The sequence below is a fragment of the Hemicordylus capensis genome, chromosome 4 (assembly GCF_027244095.1).
Source record: "Hemicordylus capensis ecotype Gifberg chromosome 4, rHemCap1.1.pri, whole genome shotgun sequence".
NCBI classification, from domain to species: domain Eukaryota; kingdom Metazoa; phylum Chordata; class Lepidosauria; order Squamata; family Cordylidae; genus Hemicordylus; species Hemicordylus capensis.
In genome coordinates this window covers 170,440,069-170,453,586 of record NC_069660.1, presented here as the reverse complement: position 1 = coordinate 170,453,586, position 13,518 = coordinate 170,440,069, and the positions used below count along the sequence as shown (strand labels likewise).

The 13,518-nt window shown below is 41.8% G+C and overlaps 1 protein-coding gene across 4 annotated transcripts in view; it reads right to left on the bottom strand.

The window, feature by feature from the left end:
* Positions 1 to 647: 647 nt before the first annotated feature.
* Positions 648 to 13,518, bottom strand: part of HDAC3 (histone deacetylase 3) — a 29,519-nt gene continuing 16,648 nt past the window's right edge. For 3 of the 4 annotated variants that reach the window (XM_053247804.1, XM_053247805.1, XM_053247803.1), the window contains exons 2-15: positions 12,610 to 12,692; positions 12,209 to 12,351; positions 9,132 to 9,213; positions 8,542 to 8,598; positions 8,393 to 8,448; positions 6,302 to 6,435; positions 5,669 to 5,749; positions 5,506 to 5,579; positions 5,182 to 5,246; positions 3,921 to 4,010; positions 3,737 to 3,795; positions 3,217 to 3,296; positions 2,850 to 3,007; positions 648 to 2,047 (exon numbers count right to left, since the gene is read on the bottom strand). In XM_053247804.1, the coding sequence (XP_053103779.1) occupies positions 1,978 to 2,047; positions 2,850 to 3,007; positions 3,217 to 3,296; positions 3,737 to 3,795; positions 3,921 to 4,010; positions 5,182 to 5,246; positions 5,506 to 5,579; positions 5,669 to 5,749; positions 6,302 to 6,435; positions 8,393 to 8,448; positions 8,542 to 8,598; positions 9,132 to 9,213; positions 12,209 to 12,351; positions 12,610 to 12,692 (1,232 nt within the window). In that variant the 3' untranslated portion in view covers positions 648 to 1,977. Of the gene's footprint in view, positions 2,048 to 2,849; positions 3,008 to 3,216; positions 3,297 to 3,736; positions 3,796 to 3,920; positions 4,011 to 5,181; positions 5,247 to 5,505; positions 5,580 to 5,668; positions 5,750 to 6,301; positions 6,436 to 8,392; positions 8,449 to 8,541; positions 8,599 to 9,131; positions 9,315 to 12,208; positions 12,352 to 12,609; positions 12,693 to 13,518 lie in introns of those variants that run through there. The other variant, XM_053247806.1, reaches the window with a different exon arrangement.

Here is a 13,518-nt window from a genome sequence, read left to right as displayed (position 1 = left end):
CCTCTTCTCTTTTGGATCGGAGGTTTGCGAAAGATAATCCTGTTGCAGTTTTCTGCCCTTGTGGCGTTGGCCTTCTGGAAACTGTCACCCATGTGTTGTTGTACTGCTCGTTGTATCGGGATGCTAGAGAAGAGCTCATTTCCCCTTTGTTACTTAAATTTCCCGGAAGGTGTGATCTCTTTTATACTTATTACTGCCTCGTGGATTCGAGCCCTGGGACTACAGCAGTTGTGGCTAAATTTTTCTATATTGCCATTAGGTTGAGGTCCCTATTAAGTGCCTAACTGCGAGAGCTGTCTGTTGTTTTTAAATAATTTATTATTATTGATTGTAATCTCTCATATTGTGTTTTAGCATTGTTTTATTGACGTACTGTGTATATTTGTTACTACCATTTTTGCTGGCCAATGGCCGTAATAAAACTGATGATGATGATATTACTCTTCTACACAGAGAAAGCAAAAGAATGGGCTCTGTGACCACAAGAAATTCAAAGGGGTTAAAGTGACTTTGCAGACTACATGAGAGTGCAATGGAAGAGGCAATGTAGTGATCAATATGTACTTTCAGATCCTCCTACTGAACAGCAGCTTTTAAGCAAATGTGGTGGTGGGGGCAGAGGAAAGAGAGAGACACACACACAGCAGTTAAGAAAAATACCATCCTGTGGTTTAATAATATTTTTTTTAAACACTGGTAAAAATATAAGCACAAGGACAAGAAGGTCAATTGCTGTTCTGTCATTCTAGCTGCAGAGAATAACTGATGGACAGGTTATCTGCTTCACACAGAGCTAATGGCTGATAATGGCAGCCAAAATGAGGTCCACATTGCATCAATATATATGGAGTCAAAAAGGAAAGAAAAGGAAAGTCTCCCTTGCTGTCAACGCAAGGAAATCTTCTAGATTCTGGCGGAACATCTGTGCTCAAATGATGGGATTCATCACATATCCTACATGTAAGATGGGAGAGGCTCAGCTATAGGGAGAAGTTGCACAGCCATATAACTACATTTAGCTCAAGCTTCTCCCTACAATCAAGGTAACTTTTGGTTGAGAAGTTATCTGAAGTGAAGGTGAAAGCTTGTATATGAACTGCTCTTGGAGGTGCATTAAAATTATGGAGCTATGGATAGGTGCTCTAGTTGTGAGAATTATGGAGACATACATGACAGATTTATTCTTCATTGATAAGGTCTTTTGGCACCATGCTGACATCTAAACACATGATGTGGCCAAGAAGAAAGAAAGAAAGAAAGAAAGAAAGAAAGAAAGAGCCCAAGTCCTTTGCTTCTCAAAATACCCATATGGGTAAAAGAGTTTTAAGTATGAACCAGTTTGGCGGGTGGAAAAAAGGTTACTACAGAAAGAACAACTCTGCAAGAAAACTATGCACTGAACAATCCTTCACTTGAAATGGACCCAAAGTTGACCCTCTCACCTCTGTTCTGCTGAGCTACAATGTTAACCAAAGTTGTCTGGTTCTCCCTTTTGTCAGTTACTGCAACAGGAGACTCTGGTTGGCTGAGAACCTGGCAGGTAAATGACCTATTCACTGAAGCTGCCTGCCAACAGAATGATTCACAAACAATCCTGTAGAAAACCAACAAGCAAGTTGCTGAGGACAGAAGAGATATCCCAATTGTAGCAGTACTTCCTGTCGTTCCTTGAAGAAGAAGTCACTGCAGAATGAGCCCTGACAGATTTGTGTGAAGATAAAATTCTTAGGAATTTCTATTTCAATAACAGTGGAAGAGGCACAGTCTCAAGAGGAACAAAGGCCAGTGAAGTAGGGGTGCAGTGGGGACTCTCACTGCCTTTGTGCCCGAGTAGTTATATGCCTCAGGAGCTCTGCTGCCATCCTGCAACTGACAAGAGGGGAGGGAAGAGGCTTTCTACCAGACCTCCACACTTCCTTAGAGGACCAGCATCTAGGCATTGAACTCCACATAGTCCATACTCCAACGATTCAGGCTTTATATCTCCACATCACTTTCTTTATCATTATCATGGTCACCATCATAGAATTCATTGGAAGCCTCTGGCCTGCAAGACAAATTAGCGGAATCAGGAAGAGGTAGTGAGGAAGACCATAGTCCAAAATTAAAGACAGACATGAATCCTGTCCACTGAAAGTTGCAGTCAGCATGTATGTCTGAAAAAACAATATTTCTGACCGGGGCGTAAATATAATAGGGCAAGGGGAGACAGTTGTCTGGGGGCCCACTGCCTTGGGGGGCTCCCCCCAGAGGCAAGTCACATGACTGACTCCCCCAGCCGCACAGGCTTCCTTCAGTTGTATTCATCCTCCGAAATTGATGTGAGTGTTAAGACCTGGAACTACCAGAACAGCATGTCTTTCTCTAGTACCATTAAATGACTTGCATCATCCACAATTGACAAATCCTTTAAAAAAATAATTTAGGATGGTGTTCTATTGCGGCACATAGGGGTGTGTGTGTGTATACATATATATATACACACACATATATATATATATACACACACACATATATATATATATACACACACACACACACACACACATATATATATATATATATATATATGTGTGTGTGTGTGTGTGTGTGTGTGTGTGTGTTTGCGCATTTTGTTACCACTGTTCAGCCTCATAGTAAGATTTCTTCACTTCATGAGCTGAGCTTCGGGGGGGGGGGGGGGCATTTTAAAATCTTGTCTCTGGGCCCACTCCAACCTTGCTACGCCCCTGCTTCTGACAGTAGGCAAAGACCCAATCAATGCAATGTTAATTCTGGGAGCATCTGCTCATTAAGCTGAGGTGCAACACACAAGAGAGATTCCACTCATGGGAAACAAGGGAACATGCCTGCTGTAGTTCTCCTCTGAACCTCTCTCTTCAGGATCAGGCTCATCTGTGCGATCATAGCTCAGCAGATCAGAAGGGACATCATGGATTTGTACACTGGGCGCATGGTTTAGCATCTTCAAATTCTCAGATATAGTTTGCCGGATTTGATCCAAATACTGTTCATGAGAAAAAGCAGCAAAGCCATGTTGTAAAAGCCAATCAATAGTTAAGAAGCTTACGGAGCTTCTACTGTTACTTCTATTTGGTAACCATGAATGCTACCAGTGCTGGAGAATCAGTGATCTTTTGAAAGTAAACAAGCACAATGCACACATTATGGGGCAACAGAGAGCTATATGGGCTAGATATGGCTAGAACTACACACCTGTCTTGAGTTCTGGTTCTCAATTCTAGTACTGACATCAGGGTGGAGTGTGAAGTCTGGAGCAAAGTATTCAAAGTATTCTGCAGAGAAAGGATATGGATATATGTATATTGGAGACATGTAAAAGTTTACATATTTAAAAACAAGGGGGGAAACCAACACATAGTCTATTCCATACCACACTAAATGCTTATGCAGCAACTTTCTGAACAGTGAGAAGCAGCTCTTCACCTGAGGAACATATTCCCCTCCTCCTTTTATTGACACACACCCCACTCACTGTGAATTCTTTATGCAGTGAATTGTAAGTGTAATAGAGTTTAGCTCACCAAAGCAAACAGTTCTACAACTGCAGCAGGAAAAACTAGAGCACAATCAGCTGGGTTCCTGCTACTTTATACACTGCTTTAAGTCGATTTAGCACACAGAACTGAGTTCATCTTCATCTCTGAAGCTGTACCATCATTAAGGCAAGACAGCAAATATCAGTGAAATTTTAACATTGAGGTTCCTGGCTCACCACTATAAGGGAGTTCCTCACTAATTGCTTCATCCACAAGTAGCGATGTTTCATAAGTCCTGGAAAAGAAAGCCAGACTGCTTCAACCCAGAGTACACAGATGTTTTAACACCTCAATCTACAATAGCAGTAATCCAGATGAAGCTCCCACCCATCTACAACAAAAGGGGAAATTCAAACTCACCAGCACCGGGCCACATTGCGAACTGTGTAGCCACCTCCTCCTAACACCAACAAGGGGATGTTGAAACTCTTTACGTATTCCACACACTCCCTAAGACCCAAAAGTTATAAACAGAAATGAATTACTCTCAAACTCACTTGCATCTATATATAGGTTGGATATAAATTAGGCTTCTTCAGTAAGTTTACACCCTTTAATTAGCTTCTAAAGTAGAACAGTTGTCCAAAAGTGTTTTGGATTATCTATAACTGGTTATCAAAACAGAGATGAGTTGAAACAGGAAATTTTGCACTGTTTAAGAGACAAGCAAAAGAATTTGAGAGCTTGGTACAATTTGTTTCCAGAAGACTAGTGTTCAAGGCTCAGAAAGATAGGTGTACCACAAGGACCGAATCTGATTTCTCTGAAGTATTCAAAGATTGGGATGTGTGTTTATCACCAATTACATATTGTAACTTAGAAAACTTGCACTTGCTTCAAAGGTTAATGGCAAGGCCGAAAGAGCCTCTATGTTAGTAGGTACTCTTTATTCACCAGTTCTGTCTGGATAACTCTTGCAGTAATCACTGGCAGAACTCACCATTCATAGCAAGTATAAATAGAATTGAGAATAATCAAACTTGTGGACAAGGGAATTAAAGACTCTCAGGTCATCCTGCCTCTTGTGAGAAAACATACTGTCTTAGAAAACACACCTGCTAAAAGAGATGGGCAGCTTTTCCTAAACAGGTCAACATGAAGAGCACCAAAAAGACGAACACCACTGAAAGAAGCTATTTGGAACCCCAACCCCAAATCAACAAGATACAATATGACAACATGCTATCATTTGGGGAATCAAACATGTATCTTGATGTGCCAGGATCAGAATCCAATTCTCAGAGAGGAAAAGCCAGCCATTTCTGACTGTCATGACTAAGGGCCAAAGAAGATGCAATGCAGGGGATCGATAAGCAGATCACCCATACTGGGGGTGGGGGTGTGAGTTTTTATTTTAAAGTAGTAATTGAACCTTTCCCCATCTCGTTCTCTCATACACCTGCTTTTAGTCCCACAGTGTAAGATACAGGTACCTGTACCTATTGGGGAATCAGGGCCGTGCAAAAGAGCTCAATACTCCCCACCCCATGCCAGTATTCCAATCAAAGCCAGAGACTCTGAAGTTGTTTTAAAGTTTGAGGGGTGAAGTGGGAGATCCACTCACATCTGTTTTGGCCCTAATTTTCTCTTTTGTTCTTGTCAATTTGTTAGATGTTCTTACCCATGTCCTCTTATACTGAGGTTAAAGCAACCCAGACGATCACAGCCTAGCGAATCTGCGCCACACTTAATGGGGGGAAAAGAAAAAAGGAGGAAGAAAAAGTGACAACACTGGAGCCCTGACCTATTGTAAACTATATTTGTACACCTAAGGATTTAAAACAGCACCCACGTAAGGAGGCATCCCTCATCCTAGCTAGCCCACCCATCACTGTCGTACCCCAACTCCTAAACCCAGTAATTCTCCATATGGGCACAAAAGCATATGCCAAACAATATTATATTGCTCCACTGTGAATGGAGCTTAGGTGCTCCATTCTCTTACCTGCAGGACTATGCACGTTGGCTGATAGAACTCTACCACTTGATTAATGACTGGTTGGAAGAGATGTTTGTAACCTTCAAAGAAAAGACAAGGCATTGCTGTTATAGCTCTTTGGCTGCAGTGTACACTGAAAACAGGACATACAGCAAAGCCTTTCACTCACTTTGGTCATCAATGCCATCACGTAAAGGCACATTCAGACAGTAATAGCGGCCACTCTCTGCCCCAACTTCATACATGTCACCTGGCAGAGGAAAGAGGGTAAAGTACAGAATTCAAATGTTGATTTTAAAATAGAAAAACATAAGATAGTGGCAAGAGGTGCTATTCAGATCTTCTGCAAGTCTATCACAGCCTGAAGAAGTTCTGCCTTACTATTCAGCTAGCTTCTAAATTACCACCTACAACACAATTTTTATTTATTTTTATTTACATTTTGTATCCCACACTTCCTCCAAGGAGCCCAGAGCGGTGTACTACATACTTAAGTTCCTCCTCACAACAACCCTGTGAAGTAGGTTAGGCTGAGAGAGAAGTGACTGGCCCAGAGTCACCCAGCAAGTATCATTCATGGTTGAATGGGGAGTTGAACTCTGGTCTCCCCGGTCCTAGTCCAGCACTCTAACCACTATACCACGCTGGCTCAATGTGTCTGTCCTATAGCAATTGTTTAATGCCTCTTCCAAAATCACAAAGCCCTCTTCTGGATTCAGAACTGAAGCATTCAGGGGGCGGGGAGAGAATGAAAAAGAGAGAAAACTAGTCTCTGCAAAGAGCAAAAGAAAAAGCTCTCTACCTGTGCCAGGGAAGAAATAGTTCCCATATTTGTGAAAAGACACTGTCATGACACGGTCTGTTAAGTAAAAAGCCTCCTGAACGCCATCTCCATGATGAATATCTATATCAATGTAAAGTACACGTGGGTGATACCTGTACGAAAACAAAAACCAAAGTATGTTAAAGCAGAAGACAGAATCTGGAACTGCCTGGGCCAAATCTTGTACCTAGCAGTGATACCTATTCCCCAGGACAAGTTTTCTTCCCTAACAAAGGATACTTCACAAAGTGAAACAGAGAAGGAGACACTGGTAGAATTTGTGATTGGGGGTAGGGAGGAGGGAAAGACAGCAGAGAAACAGGTAATATTTTAAAATAAAGCTAGATTGAAAAGGAGGAGGAAGGAATAACTGAAGAGTGGGAAAAGTGGTCTTGAGATCTAACAAATGAACTCAAGAAGATCATGTCCTAACAGAATATTACTATTATGGAACTATTAGGCTGTGCTGAGCCTGAGCAAATGAATAAACTGAATATTTTTAAATTATTATTTGATATTTTAAATCCTAGCTTTTTAAAAAAAAACCACACATTTTATATCCCACTCTTCCTCCAAGGAGCCCAGAGCAGTGTACTACATACTTAGGTTTCTCCTCAAAACAACCCTGTGAAGTAGGTTAGGCTGAGAGAGAAGTGACTGGCCCAGAGTCACCCAGCAAGTATCAAGGCTGAATGGGGATTTGAACTCGGGTCTCCCCAGTCCTAGTCCAGCACTCTAACCATTACACCATGCTGGCTTTGCCAAAATAATTTTGCTCAAGGTGGCTTGAGGTACACACTGGTTGGATATATAAATTGAGAAGGGTGGATTTGGCAAGGAGGAAAAAATAATCACAGTGTAAAAGCTGTAGCTAATACAAGATGCTGTGGCCAGCCTCATCTTTTGAATATGCTGTGGCCATGCAACTCCTGTGATTTAATTCACTTTACTAGCTGTCAGCTTGTGGGCACAAACCAAGATGCTAGTTACTACCTGGCCTGAGTCCAGCATACCTAATAAGCATCTCCTCACATAGGAATCCATCCACCAACCAAGATCTATGGAGAAGGGTCCTGTTGAGTGGGTACCCAACACATTAAATCTTCTCTGTCGTGGTGTCCCTGGTGTGGAATGCTCTTTCCCCAGTGAGACAAATCAGAGTGGAACTCAGACACTTAGCACTTGATCAGCTTTCTGATCAAATCAATTCTTGAGTTGTAATTGTGGATTAATTTTATTCATTTTAATTCAGTTGTTTTAATAATTTTGTGGTTTTATATATATTGGTAAGCTGCCTTTCAAGGCAAGAAAATAGAACTGTATGTGGAACAAACAGAATGAAACGAGAAGGAATTAGTCTGAGCACCCAAAACTGTCTCCATCCAGTTATTCATCTTTGCCCCCATCTCCACCTGTTACCCTTTCTTCATCCCCATTTTGCAAGCTGCATAGAAAATGACCGCTGGAGAATAGCTCCCCCCCCCCAGACAGGTATGAAATTTTTTAGTTGGTTGGTGTTTTTATGGATATTTTAATTGGTTTATGTTTTAACTGTTAAATTATTGGTTTGTTTGATGCTGTAAACCACCTAAAGACTTCAGTAGTGGGTAGTATACAAATTTATAAAATAAAATAAATAATAGAAGACTTCACAAAAAGCAAGTCTAGAACTCTAATAATAATAATATCTGTACTTTGTAAGAGAGAATGAACAAGAAAATGATACACCTCCTATGGCTCCATAATGAAGCCATCTTTTCAAATTGAGAAAGAAAAGTGAGTTAGGTAAGGACAGAACCATGTTGGAGGGTAGACAAAAACAACAAAAAAATCATTAGTATATGAGCAAATACCCAAAGCAGAAGAGAAAGGGACATGGGAAAGAGGAAAGAGAGAAGAGAAGAGGGAGATGGAAGAGTGAGGGAATAGGAAGAACCACCAGCACAAGAGAAGATTTTTCAACCAAAACAGACTTATGGTACAGCTCAGTTAGAGAAGGCAACTTTTCACAGCATCAACTCCCCACACCCTACCAGTACAATGGCACTTGTACCAATATCAATTCCTTACTTGAGGAGTTCCAAAATGCCAATAACAATGTCGTTGACGTAGCAAAACCCAGAAGCCTGGAGCAAGAAGAAAGTAAGATGGTGTCAGTGAAAAGAAGCAGCTTGTCTTCCCCATACTCTAGAATAAGGAAAACAGACTTGCCTCATTACCTCAAACTTCTTGGCATGGTGCAGCCCTCCAGCCCAGTTTATTGCAATATCACAAATCTAAGAACAAAAAGGGTAATATTAGCTCAATGGAAAGAGCAATGTGCTGCCAGTACAATAGTATTTGCTAAGGTGTGCTTAATACCTACAATCTAAACTACTCCATCAATCTCTGTCCATTCCCTGTGCACAAAATTGCAAAGACATCTGGGGTAGAGTTTGTAAATAATTAATATTAATATTGAGTTCTGAGAAGTCATATGTATCTTATTATAACCCCAACATGAACCCTGTAAGGAGGGTCAGTATTATTACCCTCATATTGAGGACGGGGGGCTGAGAGAGTGTGGCTTGCCTCAGGTCACTCAGTGAAGAGCCAGAACATGAACTGGGGACTTCCTGATTCATAGTTTCAGTCTCTTAGACATTGCATTATGTTAATTCCTGAGAACTAGCTCCAGAGCTAACAGTCATGAATAATGTTTAGTTGTACAGAAATACAGGGAATTCTCAGAACAGCAGTAGCACTTAAGAATGACCTGGCTGACTTGTGTATAAGGGCATGGAGCGGATGAGCACAGCATCTTTGTTACCTTATTATTCAGTTGTGTTGCTCCTTGCAAGGAGGCCCCAGTGTATCGAGAGCAAAATTCAAACAGTCCTGGGAACACTGGGCTGAGAAAGCACATAAGATTACACATTGTTCAGGACAGTAATAGATACACACACCAGTTAGAAGTGGCCATTCTGGTATGGCAGATCAGATGCACTTTTCACTAGAAGCAAGGCAGGAAACACAAAACAGATAAGGCTACAGTTTGGCCAGACACTGTTGGAATAGCCATGTGCAAGATTTCAAACTTTTCAGAAATTATTTTGAATATTGTTCAGAATGTATTCATTACTCTTCAGCAGCAGGGGTCTGGACTACTCTACAGCACAGAATTCTCCCTCTCGGTCAGTGGGGAACTGGTGTCAACTTTTGCCAATATCATTCTGAGAGATGATGAAAGTAATCAGTTCATTTATTTAGTCAGGACTGGGTATAGTTGCAGAGAGCCATGACATCACATCTGCTATCCTCTCCGTGACCTGAAGCTGCCAAAAAAACTGGAGATGGCCCCATGAAACTGACTCATAGAAGAGCTATCCTGGAGAATGCACAGCTAATTGTTACATTGTCTTGAATCTAAAGTAATCCAAGAATCACAAAGAGATTAGTGTTTGCTCAGCATTCTTCTAACCAAATTTGTGCAGCCATTTTAGCCACAGCCAAACTGAAAACAATTGCTTAATCGCATTACTAAAGTTTGGGCTTTAAAGAAACAATGAGTTAGGAATCATATGTTAAGCCTTGATTTTCCTTTCAAAAGTTCTAGGTATATTGGGGGTTTTATGAATGAAATTCCGAGCTGTGTCACAAAGTCCAGTCACATTAACTGATGACTAATGCTTATAGTGCATATATGCAGGAACGGAATGACTGCCTTCTATTCTTACCTCTCTAGACTGACAGAGCGAGACTAAGTTTCACTTATCTTTTCAGACCCTCTTCATGACATCAACCCATTCAAAATCTTGCATCTCCACCCCAATCTCACATATACATTTCCATGCTCAGGATCTTTCCTATTCCCTTCATACCATACAAAAGTGTCCTCATATCATCAGTCATTCTCACCTGTATTTCCAGTCTTCATTTCATATTCAACCCTACCTATAGATCTCAATATTTTGGCAAATTCCTCAGTTCATTCAGTGACAAGCATTCGAACCCATATGGCAATACCAGGCTTACCACTGTTCTACAAGTTTTCACTTCAGCTGTTTTTGAGATATTATTAGTTCTCAAATCCTGGGAGGCTTTTCAAATGCAGCCAATTCTATTTCAATGCTGTTAACATCAACTATTTTGGCCCCATTATTTGATATCACTCCCCAACTCACGACCTTTTTGCAATCGTCTCATTAACATTTCTAACAAAATCTCTGCTTAAAATGTGTTCAACGAGACTCAATATTACATCATCACCAACATATTCTAGGCAATGTTTTCAGCTTTTGTTGATAATGTAACAGAACCCTCACAAGATATCAGCTGACATGATGCAGTATCTTCTGTTGGCATTTCTAACACACCAGGGCTGCTGTGCTCATAAAAGGCAGCCCCAGCGGTCTCATGCAACTCCTCAACATCAAAGATGCTGTGCAAGTGTGGCACCACTGATGTTAAGGAGTTGAACAAGGCTGCCAGGCCAACCCTTCTTTAAGCACAGCAGCCATGGCACGTCAGAAACACTGATGGGAAACTGTGCATCACGTCGGCCATCATTTCCAGTAATAATTGCATCTTGATTGAAATAATTGTCCAGTCCAGCAATCAGTCCATGATTACTAGACTGAAAAATAAAAACAGACAAAAAGAATAAAAGCAGCTAAAAGCCTATTATATTTAATAATGTGTCAGTGGCCAAAATGTGAATTCTGAAAAACCCAGATGAATTTTGTGAATATTCAGAAGCAATTATATATTTCTGCACTAGTCAGATATACACTCAGTGTATATAGGTCAAGCGCGTGCATGTCGCATTCACTCGCATGTTGGATGGGCAAGCGCACTCTGGGTACTTCTTGTTACTTCTGGCTGAAGAGGACACGGAGCGGCAGGGAGGTACACTGCTGTCCCAACGGACACTTTTAATGGAGTGCCGGTGGGGAAACTGTGGCAGGAGAGGTAAGGGCACCCTCCCATGCCCTTAAAGGTATGCCCCCCCCCATTTCGATCCCCCCACACACACCCCACCGGTTCTGTGCACAATCACATCCCTACTAGAAACAGGAAGTTATATGCTTGGATGTTGGGAATGAAGAGGCAAGAGAACGGGTGAAAAGGCAAGTAGCCTTTGGGCCATTACACCAATGAGCAGCAAGCCAAGCATGTGGGAAGTTGAATTTCACATGAGGAATTAGTAATAAGCAGGCACACTTTTAGCCACAAGTCTCTATTATACAGAGGTGTATGGAGCAAGTGGGCCGCTGGGGTCAGGGAGGGCCAAGGCACACCCCTCGCCCCCTCCAGCACCCAGCCAGCAAGTGAAGTGCTCGCCAGCTGGGAGTGCGAGGCACACCCTACCCCTTGTTCCAGTGTTGGTTGGCGGCCTCTTTCCCTGCCTCACTCCCAGGGAGGCAGAGAAAGAAGCCTCCCTCCAGTCAGTGCTACAACACAATAACTGCCGAGGATCAAGTGTCCAAGTGGACCCTCTTCGGGATAGTGGCCATGCCCCCTGCATCAACAGGTCCAGGGGATGTAGTGGGAATGGGGCGCTCAACCCCCTTTCTCCTCAGTCAGCGCTGCATTCCAGCATGGCTAGGAGCTCATTCCTTTGCCTTGAGGCAGAAGAAAGAGCTCCCAGCCAGGCTGGAATGCAGCACTGACTGGCGATAAATGGGGTCGAATGCTATGCCCCTATGTCTGATGTCAAAGCAGGGGGTGTGGTTAGGGTATGTGCACACCTCAAATTGCAAGTGGGGTAGAGGCCACAGCTGCCAGCAAGCTTCCTATGCCCCTGCTATTACAGTACATAAACAGGCCAAAAAACCCCACTGTTTGATGTTTCCAAAGTAACCTCAGTACTGCCCACCACAGAGACAGAGAAGATACAATACTTACCAGTCATCACCCACATTGAAAGCATTGAGGCTCTTGGTGAATCCTTGCATGTTGTTGGGACTCACCCTCTGAAGGAAGTCAATGTAATCTTCTGAGTGAAACCGACACATATCATGCTGGGATGCTTGGTATGGCTTAAATACCTGCAGGAGAAGTTGCTCTCATTCAGAAATTAATTTGATAGAAAAGGAAAATCCCATTACAATGCTCATGAGACTTAAAGCCCCAGTTGAAGCTGCTCTTCCTGTGGTGGGGAGATGGTACCATGGCTAAAGACAATTTTGCCTGTAGTATATGCAGCTTTTGGATATATCTGCAAAGATATGAATATTACCACCTTAAAATGCATATTAATGCCCCCAAACCCAACCCATGCTCAATGCAGCAAATGCAGTGCTTACAATCATCTTCTTATAGAGTCCATAGTGCAGCACCAGACTGTGGGTTAGTGCCAAGCGATGTGGCTTCATGGGATGTCCTGCTCCTGTCATAAGAAGAAAAAGGAGGAGGGAGAAAAAACTAACTACCACAATGAAATCAATATTCCCAAACAAAACACAGGTCCCTTGACTGAGATCTAGTTGAACAGGAAGACAGTAGTAGTAGCTTAGACTAGCATCTTAACATTTTATTCCACATATTAAAACTTCTTTTATCATCTGCTTTAAGTATCTTTGAAGACAAGGCATAATCAGGATAACTATTAATTCATTTTGTCTCTCCCGCCCTCAAGATACAATTAAGTCGAATGTGGTACCATTATTTAGTAAATCCCGTTCTTAGATTCTGAATTGTAAAGCTCCTCAGTTGCTGACAATATAACACAAATCTGAGCTTAAAATATACAATTACAATCTGATAGTAGATCTATAAATCTCATACTGTACTGAATAAATAAATAATATTGTGTCTATACAGAGCTCTCACCTCCTAGGTAGAAGATACAATTACAAGGAAATAATGTCAATGAGAAGTTGTTCTTGTAAGAACTAATTTGCCTACTTTCCTTTTGCTATAAACTGATAATTATCATATTTACAAGATAGCCCACTTCAGCCTTAAACATCCACAGGTCCGCCATCTTGAACTGGGGTGGATGAAGATATCACAAGCTACATTGTTGAGGTGTTTCTATGTGTCCCTACAACTGTACCCAATTTGGTTCAAATTGGTCCAGGCATTGCGAAGTTGATGGTGGGGGGGGGGGACACAAACACAGAAACAGCTGGGTGATCTTACAAGCTTACTTTCTTTAAGGAAAGTAAGCTTAAAAAGTGGTTGAGGCTAATAATTTCCAAAATGGATTTATA